A 25882-nucleotide genomic window follows, 5' to 3' on the forward strand; every position below is an offset into this window, starting at 1 on the left:
TGTGTGTGTGTATAAATGACAACACCTACACACATCCTTTTGAGTTTTCAAAATTTCAAGGAAAGTGAAAACATCTCTCAAGCACCCAGAGAGAAAAAATAAGACACCTATAGAACGACAGCAACAAGAACAACAAAATCAAAATGGCCTTGGTACAAAATAAGCATCAGAAGATGAGATGTGTACAAAGTTTTAAAGGAAAAATGGTGTGCTCTAAGAATTCTAAACATAGAATTCTAAATATGTTGGTTTGGCTATATAGAAGGAGAAAATCTTCTCAAGTATATATTCTGATCCACAAAGAGAAAGAGGTGGTGATAAATGTCAAACTGCAAAACAAGTTAAATCTAGATCACAGCCAGGCGCGGTGGGTAATGCCTGTAATCCCATCACTTTGGGAAGCTGAGGCGGGAAGACCACTTGAGGTCAGGAGTTTGAGATGAGCCTGGCCAACATGGCAAAAAGCCATCTCTACTGAAAATATAAAAAAATTAGCCGGGCATTATGGCGGGCACCTGTAATCCTAGCTACTTGGGAGGCTGAGGCAGGAGAATCCCTTGAACCCGTGAGGCGGAGATTGCAGTGAGGCGGAGATTGCACGCCACTGCACTCCAGCCTGGGCGACAGAGTAACTCTTTGTCTCAGAGAAAAAAAAAAACCAACAAACAAAAAAATTGCAATCACTGTGGTCTATATGGTTTAAAATTTATAAAAATATTAATATCAAAAATAATTATTGGCTGAGCACGGTGGATCACACCTGTAATCCCAGCACTTTGGGTGGCCAAGGCGGGTGTATCACCTGAGGTTGGGAGTTCGAGACCAAACTGACCAACATGGAGACACCCCATCTCTACTAAAAATACAAAATTAGCCGGGCGTAGTGGCACATGCCTGTAATCCCAGCTACTCCAGAGGCTGAGGCAGGAGAATTGTTGGAACCGAGGAGGCAGAGGTTGCGGTGAGCTAAGATCATGCCATTGCACTCCAGCCTGGACAAGAAGAGTAAAACTCTATAAAAACAAAACCAAAACAAAAATTCGTATGGTGAGACAATGTAAAAAATGTAAAAATACTCTAATTCCCAGTTAGAAAATGAATAGAGAGGAAAATATATACTAAATTATACATTTACATAGGGTCATTGGATACTACTTCATCCTTGACAGTGATAATTAAAGATAATGGGTTTAACTATGATTTTTCAAAGTGTAAATGTAATAAAAGTAGAATTAAAGGTTTTAAAAATATTCAATATAATAAAATATAGAAAAGAGAGAAGCAAAATAGCATAAAAGTAGAACTCATAAAATAAGATGACAATTGTGAAAAGTTAGACTTCCGTATTAAAAGCAAAAATTTTTGTACTGTATCAAAAAATTAAACAAGTTTAATTACTATTTAAAAGATACCCAAAACAAATGCAGCTGAAAATAAAAGAAGAGAGGTGTACAAAACATCCCAGGCAAAATGATTTTTTAAAAGCAAGAATGGCAATAATTCATATCAAAATAGAATTAAGGAAACTACTTTTAAAGGGCCAAAGATGGTAATTTCATTTGATGTAAAATATAATCCACAATAGATATGACCTGTTATGTGCTAACTAGCACACTAAAATATATATAATGAAAACTGTGAGAGAAGCAGAAATTATTAAAAAAAAAACAAACTATTTTAATGTTACTGCTAGTCTTGGACAGATGAAGTAGACAAAAATAAATAATGATTTGGAGTGCTGTCCAACAGAAACAAAATGGAAGCTACACATTTCATTTTAAATTTTCTAGTAGCCTCATTTAGAAAGTACTAAAAAGAGGGATGAAATTAATTTTAATGGTATTTATTTTTTATTTAACCAAAAATACTATTTCAATATGTAACCAATATAAAAATTATTCCTGGGCTATTTTACTTTTTTGGCATTACATCTTCAAAACCCAGTGTGCGTTTGCTTTTCTTTCTTTCTTTTTTCTTTGAGACAGAGTTTCACTCTTGTCACCCAGGCTGAGTGCAATGGCACTATCTCGGCTCACTGCAAACTCTGCCTCCCGGGTTCAAGTGATTCTCCAGTCAGCCTCCTGAGTAGCTGGGATTATAGGCACCTGCCACCATGCCTGGCTAATGTTTGTGTTTTTAGTGGAGATGGGGTTTCACCATGTTGACCAGGCTGGTCTCGAACTCCTAACCTCAGGTGATCCGCCTATCTTGGCTTCCCAAAATGCTGGGATTACAGGTGTGAGCCACCGTGCCTGGCCCCGAGTGTGCCTTTTACACTTATATCTCAGTTCAGACTAGTTACATTTCAAATCCTCAATAGCCACAGATAGAGAATGGCTACTATGATGATCAGTGCAGATATAAATGATTCCAATAATATAATTAATAGGAAAGATGATAGAATTCCCTCTCTACATGGTGAAACTCCCTCTCTACTAAAACATGGTGAAACTACCTCTCTACTAAAAATACAAAAATTAGCTGGGCGTGGTGGCACGCGCCTGTAGTCCCAGGTACATGGGAGGCTGAGGCAGGAGAATCGCTTGAACCTGAGAGGCAGAGGTTGCAGTGAGGCAAGATTGTGCCACTGCACTCCAGCTTGGTGACAGAGCGAGACTCCATCTCAAAAAAACAAACAAACAAACAAAACAAGCAGAATACAAACTTTACAAACTACTATGGAAAATTTATAAATATTGATTAAACATTGAATTACAGGAAATATCAATAATTTCTTAACAATTATAAATTAGAAAGATTTTTTTTTTCTTCCTTTTTTGAGACAGGGTCTTGCCTTGTCACCCAGGCAGGAGTGCAGTGGCACAGTCACGGCTCACTACAGCCTCAACCTCCCAGGCTCAAGTGATTCAACCACCTCAGCCTCCCAAGTAGCTGGGACTACAGGTTCATGTCCCCCTTATTTATTTATTTATTTAGAGACAGAATCTAACTTATGTCACTCAGGCTGGAGTGCAGTGGCGCGATCTTGGCTCACTGCAACCTCCACCTCCCAGGTTCAAGCGATTCTCTTGCCTCAGCCTCCCAAGTAGCTGGGATTAGAGGTGCCCACCACCACGCCTGGCTAATTTTTGCATTTTTAGTAGAGATGAGGTTTTACCATGTTAGTCAGACTGGTCTTAAACTCCTGACCTCAAGTGATCCGCCTGCCTCTGCCTCCCAAAGTGCTGGGATTACAGGTGTGAGCACTGTGCCCGACCAATTTTTTAAAATTTTTTGTACAGATAGGGTTTCACCATGTTGCCCAGGCTAGTCTCGAATTCCTGGGCTCAAGAGATCCTCCTGCCTCAGCTCCTAAAGTGCTGCAGGCATAAGCCACCGTGTTTGGCCTAGAAAGATCTTATTTTATTACCATAATGAAATAAAACCAGAACTTGATATTAAAAAGAGTAAACAAACCTCTCTACACTTAAACATTAAAAACACATACTCCTACATATATTATGAGTCAAAGAGAAACTAAAAAATTATAATTACCACTTAGGAGAAAACAGCTTATATAACATGTTATAAGATATGACCAGCATCATGGAGTGACAAATTCTTAGACTTAAATATTTTCAATGTTAAATAAGAAAGAATGAAAGTAAATCCAATAAACACCAAACTCGAGAAGTCAGAACAGAGCAATAAAACAAGTCTATGGGAAAAAGGAAGAAGGAAACAATAAAGATAAAAGCAGAAATTAGTGTATCAGAACAATGGTTTCTAACAGTGCTCTCTGGATTCACAAGCCTCTGATAAGAAAGACAGAGTGGGAAATTCCCTTCTCCTCACTCCCCTTTGATGTAATCACAAGTGCTTGGCTTTTATATGCCAGGATTTCACATAAGGTTTTATTTTTTTAAGACTTCCATTGTACAACTTAGTGGGTAAAAATCATAAGCCTTAAAAATGGGGGGAAAGGCCAGGTGCAGTGGCTCACGCCTATAATCCCAACACTTTGGGAGGTCCAGGCAGGCAAATTGCTTGAACCCAGGGGTTCGAGACCAGCCTGGGCAACATGATGAAACTCCACAGAAAATTACAAAAATCAGCCAGGCATGGTGGCGCATGTCTGTAGTCCCAGCTACTTTGGAGGCTGAGGCAGGAGGATTGCTTGAGCCCAGGAGATGAAGGCTTCAGTGAGCTGAGATTGTGCCACTGCACTCCAGCATGGGCAATAGAGTGAGACTTTGTCTCAAAAAACAAACAAACAAAAAAAGGCAGGGGAGGAACATATAAATGTTACATAAGTGTAAGTGTAACAGCTGGAATTTTTCAAAGGTGAGGGAAATCCAGTAAATGATAAACCATTAGTAAATGCAATCAAGAAAAAAGGAGAGAAAGCACAAATATGCAAAAATTAGGCAGAATGAAAAGGAGCAAAAACAAATAAAATTTTTAGAAAGATCATGAAATACTTTACAAAAGTGGTAAGAGTTCAAGTTCTTTTAATTTTTTTCTTTGTACTTTTATATACAATTTAAGTTTTGTGATAACGAGAATCATTTTATCCCTTTAAAAAGCTATTGTGAAAAATAAAGTGCCATGTAAACAAAATAAAATACCAGGCAAATAAATTTGAAAATCTCAATGAAAAGTTGCTGAGAAAAATATAAATTTCTAAAACTAAATTGAGAAATGAAAAACTTGAATTCTGAATAAGCTAATAAGCAGGGGGAAAGAAAGTTGCCAAAATGTTTTTTATTTATTAATTTCAAGTTTAGATAGTTTTATACATGTCTTTCAAACCTTTGAGTAATAAATAATTCTCATTCTGTATAAACTATCCCAGAGCATATAAAAAGAGGAAAAGTTCAAATATTTGGTAAAAGCTAGCATAATCCTAGTTCTACAAGCACAGAAAGCAATCAGTTTAAGGTTAGTAGAGAGACAAAAATCCTATATAAAATACTAATAAGTCAAACTTAGTAATACATTAAAATATTAATATAAAGCTTATACTGGGAATGTAAAGATGTTTCAATACTATCGATTCATTGTATATTTCTTTAATAGGTTAAAAAATCTAAAAAATTTCCTGATAAATGGGAAAAATGTCATCTAATGGTATTTATAACTACTAGTGACAAAACTGTAGTAAAACAGAAGTATTCCCCAATGCCAAAACTTTATGATTAAGATACTAAGGAAAGAAACTGTAGACCAATATATAATACATTTGCCCTTCAATTTAGAAGATGGTGCTACTCATAGTGAATGTGATCTGCAGGTGCCTGAGCAACTTCACTGCTGTACTTCACTACTCACTACTGAACAGCAAAGAGACTTAACAAGTTCCCTCGATAAGTCACCTCTCTATTTAACCAAGCTCCCCATCAATCTGATGGGTTTTCCACTAAGCGATCAATCTTTTTAAAATAAAATCTTCCCTAATATATACATCAGATCATGTCACATCAGGATAGTCTGGGCTATCTATGAGGTAGATACTACTGTTCCATTTTCTGGGTAAAGAAACTTGCTCCCAGGTTACACACCTAGCAAGTGGTACAACCAAGATAGTCTTACCATAAAATCCAGCAGTCATGCTCTTAAGTATTTATCCAATTAAGCTAAAAATTTATGTCCACACAAAAATCTGCAAGTGAATGTTAATAACACCTTTTTCCATAATTGCCAAAGAGTGGAAGCAACCAAAATGTCTCTCAACAGGTGAACAGATAAACTGTGACACATCTATACACTGGAATATTATTCAGCATTAAAAAGAAATGAACTCTCGGCTGGGTATGGTGGCTCACGCCTGTAATCCCAGCACTTTGGGAGGCCAAGGCGGGCAAATCACTTGAGCCCAGGAGTTCGAGACCAGCCTGGGCAGCATGGTGAAACCCTGTCTCTACCGAAAATACAAAAAAGAATTATCTGGGCATGGTGGCGCGCATCTGTAGTCCCAGCTACTAGGGAGGCTGAGGTGGGAGAATCTCTTGAACAGGGAGGCACAGGTTGCAGTGAGCCGAGATTGTGCCACTGCACTCTAGCCTGGGTTATAGAGCAAGATCCTGTCTCAAAAAAAAAAAAAAAAAAAAAAGAAATGAACTCTCAAGCTAGAAAAAGAGTTCAAGAGTGGGCGAGGGATAAACAGGTGAGGTACAGGGGATTTTTAGGGTGGTGAAATTATACCCTGTGATACTATAATGGCAGATACATGACATCATGCATTTGTTGAAACCTATAGAACTTTAAAACACAGAGTGAGCCTTAATGCCTGCAAATTTCAAGAAATCATTTAGGAGATTAGGAGATTTCAAGAAAGAATGTAAACTGTAACAACGTAATCTAACTGTATTATAAATCTAAGAAATAAATTCACTGAAGGGGAAGGGGAAAAGGTGCTGACCTAAGTAGCTTTGGAAATGAGCAGAGTTTGTAAGACTAAAGGCAAAAGGAACAGAACATAAATACTGAACTCTAGTCAATAAAGTTGTTTGCCATGGGTGTATGGGTTAACAATTCTTATACTGCTATACATGTTTACTGTAATTGAACAATTAAGTAAATGGATGGTGAATGGTGGGTGCCAGGTTTCTCACTGTTGGAGTGGAAAGGAGGGAAACAAGTAGAAAGAATAGCAAGGAGAAGAGTCTAGAATGATCCATGTGGTAATGAATTAGAATTGGAGACATCAGTAAGAGCCCATGTTTCACTTTACATAGATAAATTGGTTATATAGAGAAACATATAACTCAGGTTATTATTAATATATACACATGTATTTCCTTGCTTTGTCAGCTAAGAGGACCTAAAAGAAATGACATCATAGTAACAAGGAGCATACCTAGCACAAACATCTTGATTTCTAGTACCAATCTTCAATAAAAGGAACCTAGACTCCTTAGAAAATGGCCGATTCTAGGACTGGGACAGGAAATATATAAGACGAGCCTAAAGCATCTTGTAGTGTCAGAAAGTAAGGAAGTGCTGAAAACATACACACACACAAGCACACAGACACTGATGGGATGCATCAAAACGGGCGCAGGTCAGGCATAGTGGCTCATGCCTGTAATCCCAGCACTTTCGGAGGCCAAGGTGCGCAGATCACCTGAGGTCAGGAGTTCGAAACCAGCCTGGCCTACATGGCGAAACCTGGTCTGTACTAAAAATACAAAAATTAGTGGGGTGTGGTGGCAGGCGCCTGTAATCCCAGCTACTTGGGAGGCTGATGCACAAGAATCGCTTGAACCTGGGAGGTGGAGGTTGCAGTGAGCCAAGATCATGCCACTGCACTTCAGCCTGGGCGACAGAGCGACAGACTGAGACTCCGTTTCAAAAAAAAGAAAGAAAGGGGCACAGGAACCAACTGAAAGAGCTCCTAGTGGCCAAAACTGGATCAATTTCCACAACAAAATAAAATAATATTGGATTATAACCCAAAGTATAAAATAAGTATGCATGATTCCATACTTATATCAATAAATGGTTGAATAAATAAATAAGTGAGGCCAGGCACGGTGGCTTGCGCCTGTAATCCCAGTACTTTGGGAAGCTGAGACGGGCAGATCACTTGAGGTCAGGAGTTTGAGACCAGTCTGGCCAACATGGCAAAACCCCATCTCCACTAAAAATACAAAAATTCACTGGGCGTGCTGGTGCATACCTGTAATCCCAGATACTCGAGAGGCTGAGGCAGGAGAATTGCCTGAACCCAGAGGCAGAGGTTGCAGTGAGCGGACATCACACCACTGCATACCAGCCTGGGTGACAGAGCCAGACTCCATCTCAAATAAATAAATAAACAAATAAATAAATGGGAGACAAGAAATGAATCTCCTGTGCAGAAGAATTTCAAATAATTTATGTACTACTCCACTCTAAAGTGGGGGAGCATAACTCCCACTCTTTAAGTGTGGGGTGCACATAGCAACTTTCTTCCAAAGAGTATGGAAAGGATGAATAAGAAATCACCTTACAATAGAGAAACCTGACAAACATCATATCGGCCAGGTGATCAAAGTCAACATTAACAGTCATAATCATGATGATAGCATGTACACTTGACATGATAGAATGAAAATGGCACTTTTCCTCTGTGATCTTCCTCCTCAAGACCCATAACCCCAGTCTAGTTATGAGAAAAAATACCAGACAAATTTTAATATAGGGATCTACAATATACCTCACCAGTACTCTTCGAAACTGTCAAGGTCATCAAAAACAAGAAAGGTCTGGGAAACTGTTACAGCAAGAGGAGCCCAAGGGGCCTAAATTAAATGAGGTATCCTGGATGGGATCCTGGAACAGAAAAAGAACATTAGGCAAAAACTAAAGAAAACTGAATGAAATGTGGATTTTAGTTAAGAATTTATCTGTACTGGTTCATTAAGTGTAACAGAAGTACAATACTAATGTGAAATGCTAACAATAAGGGAAACTGGAGGGGAGAGGAGGAATAGGGGAACTCTGTACTATCTGTTTAATTTTTCTATAAATCTGTAACTGTTCTAAAACTATAAAGCCTATTAATTTAAAAAGTGGCATAAGGTATAATCTTAATGTTTTGCAAATAAAAAAAGATAGGGTTCAATTCATTCACTAATGTGATCTTTACTGAGTCCTTCCTATGTGCCAGTCAGGCGCTGTGACAAATACCAGAATATTAACAATGGCCATCTCTGGGTAGTGAATTGCTGCCGTTTTCATCATCTTCTTTATATTCTCTATATTTCTAAATGTTCTAAATATATGTTTTTTGAAATCAGAAAAAATAAGTAAAATAAAAACCATTATGCAAGCATGAAGTAATATTACTCACAAATTGGATAGACTTCAATTTTTGGTCCTCATCTTCATTTCACTCAGCAGTAGTGGGTTCAGCTCAAGTAGTTGTGAAAAAGGAAAGGAAGCCCCATGGTCAGAGAGCAAGTGGGGAATAAAGAAGATCCTACAGGAGGTGGAGTGTTAAAGTATATACTTTATTCCTGTAGATGATTAATACTATACATATATATAATTTTGAACATCAACTCTCCTTACTAAATTCAATTTCCTCCAGCTTTCTTGAGTAATAACTGACAAATATCCTTACTAAATTATAAGTAAAATAGCCTATGTAATTATAGTTGTGCATATTAAAATTGTTAAAAAGTAATTAACATGATATAATTATCCCCCAATGATGTCACTAAGGACAAGTTGTTTTTATTATGATTTTACTTTTCAAGTTTACTCCATATTAATTTTTTAAAACTTCCTTTCAAAACACTTTAGGAGGTCACATGTTAATTTAAGTACTTGTTTCTTCACCGGCACTACTCAGGGGAATAAAAGGTCACAAAGATAACTTCTTCCATCTGTCTCATCCAGTCTTTTTTAAAAAATCTGCTCTAAAAATACACCCACAACCTTACTAGATGAATAAGCATATAACCAAAACATCAAGAAGTCAAAAGCAAGGTCTGCATGAGAGATCATATCTCTAGTATTATATATGCTTTCCAATTCATTTTATAAAGCCAATATAACCCTGATACCAAAACTTGATGAAGACCTAGGAAAGGAAACTTCAGACCAGTATATAAAACATTTGCTCTTCAGGGCCGGGCGTGGTGGCTCACACCTGTAATCCCAGCACTTTGGGAGGCTGAGGTGGGTGGATCACCTGAGGTCGGGAGTTTGAGACCAGCCTGACCAACATGGAGAAACCCCATCTCTACTAAAAATACAAAATTAGCCGGGCATGGTGGTACATGCCTGTAATCCCAGCTACTCGAAAGGCTAAGGCAGGAGAACTGCTTGAACCTGGGAGGTGGAGGTTGCAGTGCGCCGAGAGCGTGCCATTGCACTCCAGCCTAGGCAACAAGAGCAAAACTCTGTCTCAATAAATAAATAAATAAATTAATTAATAAAAAATATATATATACACATATATAAGCAAATATATATATGTGTGTGTATATATATATATATTTGCTCTTCAATGTAAAAGATGATGCCACTCACAGTGATTACAACCCATAACCCAAAGAGACCTGGGCAACCCTGCTCAGAACAGACTACTCACCACTGAACAGAGAAGAGATTTTAAAAGATCTCTCAATATATTACCTCCTTTATTTAACCAAGGTCACTATTCTATCTGGTGGGTTTTCTATGAAGTGATCAACCTTTCACAAACAAGAGCTCTTCTAATATAAACATCATGTGCAGTCACATCTAAATGCCTTGGGCTTCCTGTAAGTGTAACACCTAGTGTGAAAAGCACCACTAATTGCATAAGAACGTTCCCCAGATGCTTCTGACATCGCAGCATTCACTCTGTGTAGGACCTGATGCTACAGAGTCTTCCCACAGTTACCCTCAACTAGGGAGTGAACAATACCTCATGGTGTAAATGTCCTCAGACCAAAGAGAAAAGGCAAAATCAAAAACAACCATAAACAATGTCACATTGTCTAAATGAATTTATTCTTCAAGAAATATTTATTGAGTGCTTATCACAGGCTAAGCACAAAAAGTAAACAAAAAAGATCTAATCTTTACCTTAACTAAGAGTTTACAGTCTAGCAAAGAATATAGACTTACATAGACAATTAGAATAAATTGTGACAACAAAGGAAGTGATGGGTGTACAGGCCCATGGTAGAGGTACCTAGTCTAGAGGGGAAGGTAAATCACGGAAGGCCTCTCAGAGAAGTCATCTTTCACCTGAAACTCATTTTTCACCCCCAAAATTAGCAGGCCGAGAATGTATATTGGGGGAAAGGTGGGAAGTTGGTGAGATGAGGCAAAGAATGGCCCAGGCATTGGAACATCATGTGCAGAGGTCCAGAGGTGAGAGATCACAGTTTAGGTAGAGAGACAAAAAATTTCAAATTGAAGGGCAGAACACAGAGGTCAGGTGGAGAGTGGTGAAAGATTAATATGGAGGGCAAGCTTGTAGCAATATACAGTATTTTGTACTAAAAGTAATACAAAATCATTTGAAGTCGCATATTTAAAAGGTAACGCAGCTCTGACAACAATCCATCTTTGTTATAATTCATAGCTGCCCTAAAACGAAAACTCTCTCAGCTTCTAGGTAGCTTGTAGATATCTATGCCAGCACATCAGGGAAGGAAAAGCAAACAGGAAAAGATGACTGAAGGACAAGGGAAGACAGAGTATTTGCAACACTAGATGCATGATATGATTATCACACCCCAGCAAAAAACCGCTGTAGAATTTGAAGGCCAGCTGAAAAGATTCCAACTTGGCAGGATGCACCCAAGAGCACTAGGTTTTGTAGACTGGTGAAAGTTTCTTACATTCTCCCAAATTCTCTGATCTTGTACATTCACAAAGCTGCTCTTTTGTTTATTTAGAGGAGAATGACATCTTACGGGTCATATTTTTCAAACTACTAAAAGATTAAGGTTGCCTCCTGTTTTCTAAGTAATGCTCCTAGTACACTAAAAGCAAAAAGTATTTGTCTGGGTTCCTTAACAATTGCAAGGGTTTTTGTTGATATATGTTTCTAAAACTCAAAAGTTCACTTCAATCAACCTTTTATTTGGAGACAGGATGAATGGCCAAATGCTGTTGAAAACAACTCCACCAACCAAATACCAATCAAAGTGTTCCTAGAGGGGAAATTTTGTAAAAGTATTTTAACTACTAAAGCAGAACTCACATTTCCAAAAAGAAAAATGGCATAAATTTCCGCCTATTCTAGCATTACACTCAAGAAAATATTTGAGGTTTTTGTCTATGGGGAAAAGGGTTAGCACCACCCTTTGGCAAAAAAAAAAAAAAAAGTCTCAAGTACTGGCGAATACTCTTCAAATGTGAATGCTTGTTCTCACTGGGCATAATCACAGAAATGTCCATTCTCTCCCTTTGTTGGTGATTTTATTCTCGTTTTACTTCATCAGCTCCCTGCATACTTCTGCCATCATCCCTCATCCCATCCGCTAACCCCTCTCCTCTTTTCACAGCCTTCTAAGCCTGTTGGTTGGCAGTCACACTCTCAACAGAAAGATAGAGTTGGAGATGGGAATGCAGGAGAGGGAAAGAAGAGAGAGACACAAGAAGAAATTCTGTTTTCCCTTCCCTTTGGGTCCTTCCACTGGTTCTCACCTCTTCCCTAGGTAGGGCCCCATTCCTGCCCTCATTCTGTTCCCTTAGATGGTCTCCTCCCTAATCCTCAGAACCCCAACCTGGCTCCCATCAGCTCCTCACTCCTGCCCAGCCCTGCTCATTGGAGTCATTCCCCAGTCACAAGTACCACCATCAGAGATTGGAGTTAGTTGGAGAGGAGGGGGATGAGAGTGCACTCCCCCAATTAACAAAGAGGAAACAAGTAGAAGAGGGAGATATTCAGCAGAGAAGGAGTTTTCAGAAGCCCGAGTTGGAAGGTTGGCCCCCATCAAAATATTGTCTATACTCCTCTTCTCTAGGTATAATACTTGAAAAGCAGTTTTTAAAAAATAGGTTGGCCTGCAAATCAGCCTAAAAACATGGTCCTTTTTCCCACAAAAACATTGCTTCTATAAGAAAATATCTAAGTGAACATTGGAAAATAATCTATGTATTGACTTTTTAAAAATTCTAGGAGCAGGATGCTATTTCAGCCTCATCTTCTCTTAAATTTTCAATGATACTTGCATTTTTTTCAGTTATAAGGAAAATGTTCCCTTTATCTTGCAGATGCTTCACTCTGAATATTCTGAAACAGTTAAAACCTAAAAGACCAGACATCACCCTCTGGGATGGAGATGGGACCCTGGGTGGAAAAGGGTAGAGGGATAGAAAAGGTTTGTTGGGTTTGTGGAGGAGAAGAGGAAAGGAGAACAAGGGAAGGAGGGACTCCCAGGGGCCCATCCAGGGCTCTCCTTGTACTGGTGGTGGTGGGCAGGGAGTAAAAATCTGTTTGTGTCATCCCCAGGACTTCCTTGAGTGAACTACTAACAGTAAGACAATCTTTCCAAAAATAATGGGCTATGCCTAACCACCTTGTCATGTCTAGCCAACCATGCCTGCCACCCCAAAACAATCTCCACCTTGGAAACAGTAGAAAACCATATTTCATTCTAGGGTATCTGAGTATTCTATACATTTAATTAAATGTCACAAGTATCTCTTTAAGTTACATATTGCTATTTTATGGAAGAAAGCAACCTAGTCGGTAATCCCACTTTGATAAAGTCTCATTGACAGCTGCTGATAGAAACAAAAATAATAATTCCCAATTCCTTGTCACAGGTACACTGAAGTTATCAGACCATTAGGATTTTTGCAGTCACTCTTAAATATATCACTAAAATCAAACCTCTAAGACTTCAGTGTTTAATTTTCCTGTCCTATTAATTGAAACCTTCATGGAAACCTTGCCTTGTCTATTTTCACATCAATTACATAAAAGTACCATAGTGGGGAAAAATGACTTTCAATTTGTCTAGAACATGTTTTAAACTTACCTAAAACTTTTGACCTGAAAAACATCATCATTAAGGCTTATACTTTTTACCTTTTGCCAAGAAGGAAAATATGTTGGCAGGCTAAAACCACACCTAATACCTACCAGCTTTGTTTTGGTTTGCAGGAAGTTGTTAGCATTACAATAGAAAAGTCGTTGGCATGTTCTGGTTGTGGCTAGGTTCAACCTGCTAACGGTGTTTGCCCCATGACCTAAGAAATGTGTAGTGTTTATATTTTTAATTTTCCTTCTACTTCCTGTGGAGGAAAAATGAAAATATCTATATACTCACAACACAGAGAAAACAAAAACCAGAAACTAAAACAATGAGAGGACTTTAGATCAAGTTTTAACTAGCAGCCAGCCTAGAAATCCAGGATTAACACTTTTGCAATCTTTATTTGAGAGTCTAAGAATATATTCTATAGAAACATCTTCATATGGCCGAGTGCAGTGGCTCACGCCTGTAATCCCAGCACTTTGGGAAGCCAAGGCAGGGGGATTACCTGAGGTCAGGAGTTCAAGACCAGCCTGGGCAACATGATGAAACCGTCTCCACTAAAAATACAAAAATTAGCCAGGAGTGGTGGTGCGTGCCTGTAATTCCAGCTACTCAGGAGGTCAAGGCACGAGAATCACTTGAACCCAGGAGGCAGAGGTTGCAGTGAGCCGAGATTGTGCCATTCCACTACAGCCTGGGTGACAAAGCGAGACTTTGTCTCAAAAAAAAAAAAAAAAAGAAATGTCTGCATGTGTACATTAAGATGCACAGATAAAGATGTTTTCTACAGCACTGTGGATATATAAAATATTTGGAAATAACCTTAAACATCCATCAATAGGACAATTGCTAAATAAACTGTTAAATACTGTGTAGCAGTTTAAATATATATACACATAGATAGATGGATAGATTGATTGGTAAAAAAATAAAATAAAATAAAATAAAAAACCCAGGGTGGGTGAAGTGGCTCACACCTGTAATCCCAGCATTTTGGGAGAGAAAGGATTGCTTGAGCTCAGGAGTTTAAGACCAGCCTGGGCAACACAGCAAGACTCTCGTCTCTACTAAAAATAAAAATAATTAGCTGGGCATGGTGGCATGTGCCTATTGTCCCAACTATTCATGAGGCTGAGGTGGGAGAATCACTTGAGCCTGGAAGATTAAGGCTACAGTGAGCCATAATCGTGCCACTGTGCTCCAGCCTGGACAACAGAGTGAGACCTTGTCTCTAAAAAAAAACCAAAAAACAAACAACCACTCCGCCAAACATTCTATATACTTCTATGTTGTGCAAATATTCTACAATAAAAATATATCTATCAGTTATTTTCATAATTTAAAAAAATACTTGGACCATGACATCAACCAGAATGTCTAAAAATAAAAAGACTGCAATACCAAGTGTTGGTAAGGATATGGAGCAACAGGAACTCCCATATACTGCTGGTAGGAATGGAAAATGGGTATAATCACCTGAGAAAAGTATTTGGAGTTTAACATACAACTACCCTATGACCTACTAATTCCACTCCTAGATATATTTATCCAAGATAAATGAGTGCTTATGTTCACAAGTTATACAAGAATGCTCATAGCAGCTGTATTCATGATAGTCAAAAACTGAAAACAACTCATTGTCTATCAGCATAAGAATGGATAAACAAATTGTGGAATATTCACACAATGGAATACTATTTAGCAAAAAGGAACAAACCAATACACACAATAACATGGATACATTTCAAAAATATTATGTGGACAACAGATACAAAAAAGTACATACTGATTGCATTATGATAGAAGTCAGAACAGTGATTAGCTCTGGAAGGGAATACTGACTGGAAAGGAAACTTTCTAGGGAGATGGAAGGTGGTGTGGGTGTATATTGATAAGGTATCTTCATCTGGTGAGTGGTCCCATAGGTGTATATATATGTTTAAATCAACCAGTTTTAACACTTAAGTTAAGTGGTATATAAGTCATACCTAAAGTACTAAGAAGAAAGGGAGGAAAATGGAAGGAACGGAAGGAGGAAGAGAGGAAGAAAAGAAGAGAGAGGGAGGGAGAGAGGGAGAAAGAAACATTAGGTTGTTGCAAAAGTAATTGCAGATTTTGCAATTTAAAAATAATGGCAAAAACCTCAATTTTTGCACCAACCTAATAGATGGGTGAATGGATAAAAGGGCTCATACAAAAAGTTAAAAGAATTTGGGGGGCTTTTTTTTTTTTTTTCCCAAAACAGTGTCTTGCTCTGCCACCCAGGCTGGAGTGCAGTGGTACTATCTTGGCTCAGTGCAACCTCCAACTCCCGGGTTCAAGCAATTCTCATGCGTCAGCCTCCAGAGTAGTTGTGATTACAGGCATGCGCCACCACACCCAGCTAATTTTTATATTTTTAGTACAGATGAGGTTTTACCATGTTGGCCAGGCTGGTCTCGAACTCCTCACCTCGGGTGATCCACCCGCCTCAGCCTCCCAAAGTGCTGGGATTGCAGGAGTGAGCCACCATGCCTGGCCAGAAAAGTTATTTTTAAAGAAGTGTAATTAAGAAGGTTTATTAAAATGCAGTGAACAGATGTTTTCTGTAGCTACCTATGCACTCCAGCATATTTCTCATACTAGATTTATAATATATAGTACCTTAATTAATTCCAGCTACTACAATATTGGTTAAACTAAGTACAAATATGTGCCATTGGATATATTTTAGTAAAGCTTCTCTTATTTGAATAAAAACTTTATTTTCCCATAACATACTCATACTAGAATGTCAACAATGTTAGGAGGAGACCGTAAATGAGAATTTAAATAATTCACAAATGATTTTATTACAGCTAGCAGCCTTGAGGAAGACTTGCTATCTGGATGGTAAGACCACTCTATTCCTGAGCTCAGATCTGTCCTATCTTCCATGTAAATGCTGGATAGTAAAATTAAGCAGTGGAACTCAAAGACTCCAAACCTGAAAATCCATCTGTTATAATCACCTAACCTATAATGCAGCACTGACAATCTGGAAAAGCAAGCAATGAACTCGCAAACACAGGGGAAATAAATATGAATAAATGTAGCAGAAATTATAGGATTTCTGTAGGGTGTAATGGCTTACAACATGAAAAAATTAGATCTATGATAGTTATGTCAATATGTTAAGATTCTCAGATGGTGGTAAAACTTGATACCTTATTTTTCTTATATTTAAAATGATTAAAAACTGTTTAAGTATTATACTTATGAAATTAGGTAAAAATATTATCTTAATAACTGGTACTACAGTTCCTCTTAGGGAAAGAACTGTCATTGTTTGGGAAAATAACTTGTTTTGCTGTGTGTGGCTATTGGTGGGAACCTAAACAACTATACAGATAGTTAAACTGCCTTTTCATGTGGCAGGGAAAAAAAATATGTATTTTTTACTTCAGATAGGATAAAGAAAGAAAGTGACAATGAGAAGGCATAAGGCTGGGAACTAAATCAAGTGAAAGAATAGAGGATATACCCTGATAACTGGGGTGGCAGAAGGGTATTTAGGAATAGGAATGACTAACACTCAAATCATTTGCACGACTGCAATGTAAACCCCTCCTCCCGCTCCTGGCACCCCCTGATTCTCCAGTGATGTTTTCTATACTCATAGGGACCTCATGTGAATAGGCTTTTGTGGAAATTGAGAAGGAAAATACATCTAAGCCAGGGCTTCTCAACCTCAGCACTATTGACAATTTGGGCTGGATGATTCTTTACTGTGGAGGGACTGTCCTGTGCATTGTAGGAAATTTAGCAGCATCCTTTGCTCCTACCCACTAGATGCCAGGAGCACCCTCCCAAGCTGTGACAACCAAAATGTCTCCAAATGTTGCCAAAAGCCCCCAGGGTCAAAATCACCCCTCTTGGCAACCACTGGTTTGGGCCTACACAACCCAGGACAGACAGCATGCACAGCAGCAGGGGAGCCTGGAGGGAAAGCTGACCTTGACAATGCATGTTCTTTGAGAATCACCCTGATCCTGAGGAGAGCTGTGAACTTCCATGGGGAGCAGCTCTTACCTAGTTCAAAAGAACTAGGCAGCCCATCTAACACTAGACGATAATCAGAATGAAGTTTGAATATCTCTACCACATTTTTTTAAATTTTAGCAAACAAAAGGGAGAAGGAGAATAGACCTTTTTTTAAAAAAACTGGGAATTAATGCAAAAATACTAGTTTTAGACACACAAAATATAATTTTTTTTTTTTTTTTTTTGAGACGAATTTTGCTCTGTTACCCAGGCTGGAGTGCAATGGCACGAGGCGGGAGGCTCACTGCAACTTCTGCCTCCCAGGTTCAAGTGATTCTCCTGCCTCAGCCTCCTGAGTAGCTGGGATTACAGGCGCCTGCCACCATACCTGGATAATTTTTTGTATTTTTAGTAGAGATGAGGCTTCACCATGTTGGCCAGGCTGGTCTTGAACTCCTAATCTCAGGTGATCTACCCACCTTGGCCTCCCAAAGTGCTGAGATTACAGGTACAAGTCACCATGCCCAGCCACAAAACAGGGTGTTCTATAACAAGGTAAGGAACATATATCTTTCCTGATATGCTCGGTCATACACAAACAGACTAGGTAAAGCTTCAAGTGCCACCTCAGAGAATCCCTTTGTGACAAAACAAAATTTCAACTGAAACATCAGGGTAGAAAAATTATATGCCTGGCAATCTATAAGCATATAGAAAATTCAGAGAACAAAAGCAATGAAGCTAATTTTCTCTCTCCTTCCTCTATAAAGTTTCTCATCAAAATGATCACTAGACTCTGAAGGAAAGAAATGGAGATTTTGAAAGAATCCCTAAAGGCCGGGCTGGACGTGGTGGCTCACACCTGTAATCCCAGCACTTTGGGAGGCTGAGGCAGGCAGATCACGAGGTTAAGAGATCAAAACCATCCTGGCCAACAAGGTGAAACCCCGTCTCTACTGAAAATACAAAAATTAGCTGGGCTTGGTGGTGCGCACCTTTAGTCCAGCTACTTGGGAGGGTGAGGCGGGAGAATTGCTTGAACCCAGGAGGCGGAGGTTGCAGTGAACCAAGATCGCATCACTGCACTCCAGCCTAGCGACAGAGTGAGACTCCATCTCAAAAAAAAAAAAAAAAAAAAAAAAAAAAAAGCCTCCCATAATGGAGAAAAAGGATAAAAACAGGGATGGCCCACCAATATAAGCAAAAGACCATGCCTGGGAGTTTTCCTGTGGAAAGGCAGCTGCCAAAACAAACAAACAAAAGAGGTCAACTGGATAGCTCAAGTGAAAAAAAATTTAATTTTATTTATCAGACATTTATATGGTGTTAGTACATACCAGATACTGTTCTAAACTCTTTTCAAATATTCATTCCTTTATTCTTCATATAAATTCTGTAAGATAGGTACCACTATTATCTCAATACTACAGATAGGTGCCATTATTATCTCAACGTTACAGATCAAGAAACCGAGGCCCATGGTCTATTTAGTGAGTAAATGGTAGTAAGAAAGTGGAAGAGTTAGAATTTGAATCTAGGCAAATTGCACACAGAGAAAATATACAGGACCTATGAGAAAACATTAATGTTCAAAAAGAAAAGATCACCTGAAGAACTAAAGAAAATGCCTACTTCTGAAGCAGATTTATTATTAAAGAACAAAAATGTTTAGAAAATTTCTAATTCTCAGCAACATCTAAAAAGTCATTAAATGTACAATCAGCACTTTATAGATGTAATGAAAATGAGACAATGAATAATGAGGAAAGAATACATGGCAACTTTTTAAAAAATAAATAAATGTTGAATTTAAAACCATAATGAAAGCAATGACAGATGAGACAGTAAAAAAGATGAAACAGAGAGAGCATATCAGGAATCCAATATATGTATGCTATAAAGACAAGTATGACAGAATAAAACAGATGGAGCAGAAGCATAATAGAAGAAAACTTTCCCAACTCAAAGGGAGACCTGAGTCCACAGATCAAGAGGGTTCACTACATACCAGGCAAAATTATTAAACGGCCTTCCTGGCATGCTACTGAACAACAACAAAAAAAGTATTAAAAAGTCTGAGTAAGACCTTAATACTAACTAGTGACATTTTTGAGAGCAAAGAAAAATATTCTATATACCCCCAGCTGGGAGGAGTGGATTATAAATGAAATATACCAGGCTGGCATCAGATCTCTCCTTCACAAAACTGAAGGCCAAAAGATAATGGCACAACTTTTAGAGGCTGAGTTGGGGGGAGGTTGAAGAAAGGGGAAAAATGTGACCCCAGAACTTCATGCCCACAGCTAAGTTTATATGAAATAAGGGAGACACATTCTCAGACATACAGAGGCTCAGCAAGCCTATCATCAAAGTACCCTTCCTGAGAAATTCACTCAGCACTATATTCTAGATCATCAACTACCAGGACTTTACACACTGTCCACTACAGTAGCTGCTGTGACTACTAAGCAGCTGAAATGTCACTAGCACAACTGAGGAACTAACTTTTTTTGTTGTATTTAATTTTAGTTAATAATTTAAATTGAAATAGCCACATGTGGCTAGTGGCTATTATGGTCAACAGGACAGTCTTAATATCTAAGAGATAAAATAGAGTTCGAGGATGAAAAATTCATGGTACCAAAAGTAAGAAATGAACAAGTTAAGCAGGAAAAACATTCTTGTTTGTTCGTTTTTTCAGACAGGATCTCACTACATTACCCAGGCTGGACTACAGTGGTGCAGTCTTAGCTCACTGCAGCCTCAACCTTCTGGGCTCAAGTGATCCTCCCACCTCAGCCTCTCAAAGGGTTGGGATTATAGGCATGAGCCACCATGCCTGGCCCGATTTTTATTTTAAGACATTAGGGTAAAACTATTTGTGGAATAAAAATAGGATATATAACTTGAAGGAAAAAAAAATCCACTTAATGATTATCTTATTCCATCTGGGCTGCTATAACAAAATACTACAGACTAGGTAGCTTATAAACAACAGAAATGTATTTCTCACAGTGGGAAACTGGAAAGTCCAGATCACTGGCAGATTCAGTGTCTGCTGAGGGCCTGCTTTTTGGTTCATAGATCGCACCTTCTAACTGTGTCCTCACATAGTGGAAGGAGTAAGGCAGTTCTCTGGGACCTCTTTTATAAGGGCATTAATCACCTTCCAAAGCCTAATACCATCACATTTGTAGTTAGATTGCAACATAAAAATTTTGGCAAGTCACAAACATCCAGAGCACAGCAGTGATCTAAGAAAACCCTCAGGAAAGGCCAGGCACAGTGACTCATGCCTGTAATCCCAGCACTTTGGGAGGCCGAGGTGGGCAGATCACGAGGTCAACAGATCAAGACCATCCTGGCCAACATAGTGAAACCTGTCTCTACTAAAAATATAAAAATTAGCTGGTCATGGTGGTGTGCACCTGTAGTTCCAGCTACTCGGGAGGCTGAGACAGGAGAATCACTTGAACCTGGGAGTTGGAGGTTGTAGTGAACCGAGATTGCACCACTGAACTCCAGCCTGGGCAATAGAGTGCGACTCCATCTCAAAAAGAAAAGAAAACCCTCAGGAGACAATAACAAGTGAAAAATTGTAAGTAGAAAAAATCAGTATACAAACCTGTGCACAAATGTGTCCCAACTTTTAAAGTATATCCATATAATAAACACTGAGAAAAATACATGGAAATTTAACAATTATTGATTCTGAGTAACTGTATCCTATTGCGTGTTTTCTATATTTTCTATAATGAGCATTATTACTTCTGTAATCAGAAAATTTTAATATAAAAAAGGAATAGAACTATAGTCATATCTCGCTTTTCAGAATTCAACTGAGTGGTAGCCTCACCTATCTGGAAGACAATCCAGTTTCAAAAATTAAGCAAAAAGATTCTGAGCAGCCAAAATACATCTTACAAATCCCACATTTAAAGGTGTGGGTACTTTGTTCATCAAGAAAGCCCTTTGTAACTTCTTTTACGTATATCTCAATTCCAACTAACGTGGTTATCTAATGTTCCAGAAGCACTGGGAATGTAGACATACAGACAGGGGTGCAAAGTGATAGGCCTTGGCCTAACAGCAGGAAAAAAATAATGAAAATAAAAATATAAAGCAGACTCAAGACACTTACAAAGCAGTTCAGGGGCAACTATGGCCAAACATCCTAAACAATACATTTCCATAAAGTATGATAATAGATATTCACTATAACAACTTTGAGTTAAAGAGTGCTCTAAAGAGGTTCATTTGAAGATAGCCGTAGACTGGTTGGCTAAAGAAGAAAAGTTCCTAATGCATTTGAGGAAAAACTTCATCACAAATGTTTATAATAAAAAGGTAAGAGTGTTTAAAGAGAATCTCCTCAGCTATCCAGAGCAACTCATTTCTGCGAGTTCCCCATAGTTGGAATTTTACTATACTGAAACAGATTTTATGGTTGGCTGCATTGACCAATACAGGTCTGGAGAACAATCTGGAAGGCAATGATTAATGACTGCTTCTTTACAAGGAAGTTTAAAAATAAATAACTATAGGCGTATCAGAATCAACATGAACGCAGCAATTGCAACTACATGCAGCCAGGTTGTTGATGTTATTTTGGCTTAAATTCATATTATGGGCAGGATTTAGTGCCATATAGGCAGTTGGGACCTATCAGCTACCAGGGTAATATCAGTAGCCCCCATTCCATCACACAGGACAAACTACAAACCAAAGAAATGTCTATTCCACCGCCTTCATACTCATCTCTTTTGCTTCTGACTTCAAAAGCGAGGCTAGAACGACCAGGAAGAAGAGACTGATTATGTTTATATCTGTGGAGCAAAGATTATGCAAACTGCCAGCACTTCATTGTTTTTGTTTTCAGCATGGTTATCACAAAACAAAAACAAAAAGATAACTTCTACATCTGAAGCTCTATTATTTGAAAACAGACCTGAATATTTCCTCCTCTTTCAATAAAGCAGAAAGCACCCTTCATTTTACTTATCTATGAAGTACTTATTTGTTGATAGGGTACTGGGTACTAGTTACTATTTCTATATGAGAGCTTGACAGAGTCTATCTAAAGAAGCTATTTCCTGAGTTACTCTAGAAGCCTCACACTGTTTTGATATTTGCCAGAAATCCAAGATAACATTTTTTGTTTTTAATTTCTCCACCTTCCATACCCCTCAGGGCTAAAAAGAGAAAAACATGACCACAAGCATAGTTAATGGTCTGTTAGCACTCTGACCTCTCTGAGTTTCTATTTGTCTTTTGTTCCTTTTTCTTTTAAATATCCTTACTACTTATTTTTTCCTATTTACAAAAGTAATACACGGTCATTGTCACAATTCAAACAACACAAAGATGTATGAAATAAAAAGTAATAACCTCCCCTTGTCCAGACTCTCACTCTTCTCCCAAGAAAGCCAATGTTACCAGTCTGGTATATATTCTTTTTCACTTCTTCCTAGGCTTACACAAACATTTATAGCATATGTGGCTTTTCTGGTTTTGTCTTTTGGTTTTCAAGCAAAAATGGGATATTACATGTACTATCATGCATTTTGCCTTCTAGTCTTAAAAATATGCCATGGACACTTTCCAAGCCTATATATAGACCCACAGAATACCTTTTTAGGGGCTGTGAAGTATTCCATAAGACAAATGTCCCACAATTCATTCAACCATCACCCTGAGTCTCCCTACTCATTAACATTTAGGATAGATCTTCATGCATATACTACTTCATGTCCTTTAACTTCAGTGACAGATTTTTAGAAGTGAGGTTTCTAGGTCAAATGAAACATTTCCAAATGTTTCAAATTTTATATGTAAACAAAATTAATTTTAGGCCTTGAGAATTTCTGTTCTCTTCTTCATTATGTAAAATTTTGTTATCAACCATTCACAATGCTTTACATATTTTATTCTTAAAAGCACACACATTATGTCAGAAAATGCCCCTGTCATTTATGCTTGTGTAGTTATAAATAAATAAATGCTTAAGTTATAGCTGTGATGTCCAGTGTTAAATCACTGTGCAAATGCTTATGCCTTGGTTTATGAAAGTAGTAATTCATTATGGAAATTCCACCCCCACAGCCATGTGGCAGCACTAGGGTTGCAGCCCTCACATCCTGTGACTCCCTCCCACAGAGTGACTATATAGAGATCAGGACCTCCATTTTTTCTAATTGTCAACAGTTACCCTTAAAAAGTGTGTGGTGGGGGAGACAAATAGCAACAAACAACAAATTGATGGCCATTGTGGGCTTCTAATATCGACAGATTATTTGTAATACAATGAATAATGCTCCCGGTCTACACCAGGGACTATGTTCCATAAGAAATAAAACTTGTAACCAATATGTTGCTATTATTATTACAGGAACCTTTCAAAAACATATTCTTCAAACATTTTTCATTAGAATCACTGGATGAATCACACTACATTTTTTTCTCTACTTCAGTTCAAGTTCTAATTGCAAACTTAAAAAAAAAAAGCCTTAAAGAAATACATTAACCAACAAAGCTCCTTATAATTTGGTTTCAGACTCCTCCATATATTTTAAAGACCTGAGCACCAACAGAGATTGTTAAGACACAGCAAGCTTGATACAGAAGTATGTGACATGCAATTAATCTCCATTCATACCCTGCTCTACTTGTCAGCAAACAAAGGTTCTGCTTTAGAAGGAGATCTGAAGACTTCAATTAAAAACAGTCAGCTAACAAGAAAATAATCTAAGCTAAAGGAAGGTGGCAGGTGCAGAAATGAGTTGTTTACCAAAGTGTCAGTTTTGAACAATAAAGAACAGCACATCAAAAATGCTGAAGGAATGGATTTCATTGCAAGCCTCTGAAAATAAAAAGGAATTTTCTACCAAGGCTAGACACAAAACTGAAGTATAGTTTAACAAGCTTATAAAATAGGTTTCCTCTCATCAAATGACAGATACCAATAAAAAGAACCACTTTATATCTTTCAACGCAAGGGCAGAGTTAAACTTTTCGCCACAGTTCCTTCTCTCCTAGAAACCAAAGACAATTACAGCCTTCCTTCACAAGCCTAATATTAAACCAACAACAGAGGGAAAGGCTGGATTGCTGCTTCTTAGACACTTAGATAATGCTCTTTTACCCTGCAAATAGTTTTCTACCCCCCAAATTTAGATTTATTCTGATCATAAGTAAAATGGATTTTGGAAACCTCACCTCAAAAGAAATATCTAGTTGACAGCTTTTACATAGAAGCAATCCAGAATGGAAACAATGCTACCAACAGAGACCAAAAGGACTTGCCAAATATTTGATTAGGAGGCATTTACACCGAGATAACAAGGTGATGGAGATATAAAACTAATTAAATTGAGAAAAACTGAAAAAAAAAAAATACTGCTTGCCAAAAGCGTGACCTGCCCAAAGCAGGCCATCTGTTAAATATGTGTCAAATATGTCAACTTAGATGCCAAAAGGCTTAATTCTGAATAGTTTTCTCCTGGAACCCTTATGCAACTGCAGATTCCAGGCCTCTGTCCTCTCTGAAAGGTTAGTTACAGGAAAGCAAGTAAAAGTGACTTTCACCATGAAACCTAGCAGATGAAACTGCCCGTTAGCAACGTCTCTTTGAGACATCTCTTTGGAGTGTCGGCAGTGTGTGCTGAGTGTTGGCGGGGATGGCCGGAACTCTTTAAACCATCGCTTAGACACTATAGTCGGAAGGTGAACACACCACAATGGGGGCACTTCTAGAAAAGGAGGAAATCCCATACTGAGAATGAGCCTGCCTTGGGGTGGGTGAGACCCCCTAGACGTCTGCAGGGTGATAAAGGGAGGGCTCCGTTTTCGCACTGACAAAAACTCACGTCAACCACCTGGCCTTGGCCCATGGGGATCCCAGGAGCCCCTCGCAGTCCCCTGGAGAGCCTCGCGGACCTGTAAGCAGGAAGGTTTGGGGTCTTCTGTGAGAGGTGAGGAAGTCGTGTCTGGGGAAGGAGGGGGACGGGAAACCCTACAGATGTAGGGCAGTTCTTCGGAGAAAGGGACAGGTCGAAGACCAGGCAAGGTGGCATGGGAGACCAAGAACCTGGCCTGAGGACTGTAGAAGCCGGGGAAAGTGGAGGCCTGGAGGTGCCTCAAGGAGAAAGAAGATGTGGGACTCCAGGGAGTGAAAGGGGCCCTGAGGTGAGAGGATGGAAAGATGGCTCTGGGGAGCTGAGGGCTCTAGAAGCCTTAAGGTTCTAGAAGGAGGTGAGTGACGAAGCTGAAAAGAAAGCCTGGCCGTGGGAGGCCTGGAGTCCCCTTTCTGCCTTCGGCTCAGCACTTAAGGGGGCCTGCGCCAGGGCGTTACCTTCCAGGAGCCAACGGATCTCCTCAGGGAGAGCAGCGGCCTGCATTTGGCTGGGCGGGAGAGAGGCCGGTGTGCGAGGTGGGAGGGGGCGCGGGCCCTGGTCGCGAGGCGG

General features: G+C 38.8%; 1 protein-coding gene across 2 annotated transcripts in view; it reads right to left on the minus strand.

Annotated features, from left to right (window-relative positions):
* Nucleotides 1-25876, minus strand: part of SKAP1 (src kinase associated phosphoprotein 1) — a 304294-nt gene extending 278418 nt beyond the window's left edge. For both annotated transcript variants that reach the window (XM_011959872.1, XM_011959871.1), the window contains exon 1: nt 25771-25876. In XM_011959872.1, coding sequence (XP_011815262.1) covers nt 25771-25816 — 46 coding nt within the window. In that variant the 5' untranslated portion in view covers nt 25817-25876. The remainder of the gene's footprint in view (nt 1-25770) is intronic.
* Nucleotides 25877-25882: the final 6 nt, after the last annotated feature.

Source organism: Colobus angolensis, unplaced genomic scaffold (assembly GCF_000951035.1).
Source record: "Colobus angolensis palliatus isolate OR3802 unplaced genomic scaffold, Cang.pa_1.0 Scaffold50, whole genome shotgun sequence".
Lineage (NCBI taxonomy): Eukaryota > Metazoa > Chordata > Mammalia > Primates > Cercopithecidae > Colobus > Colobus angolensis.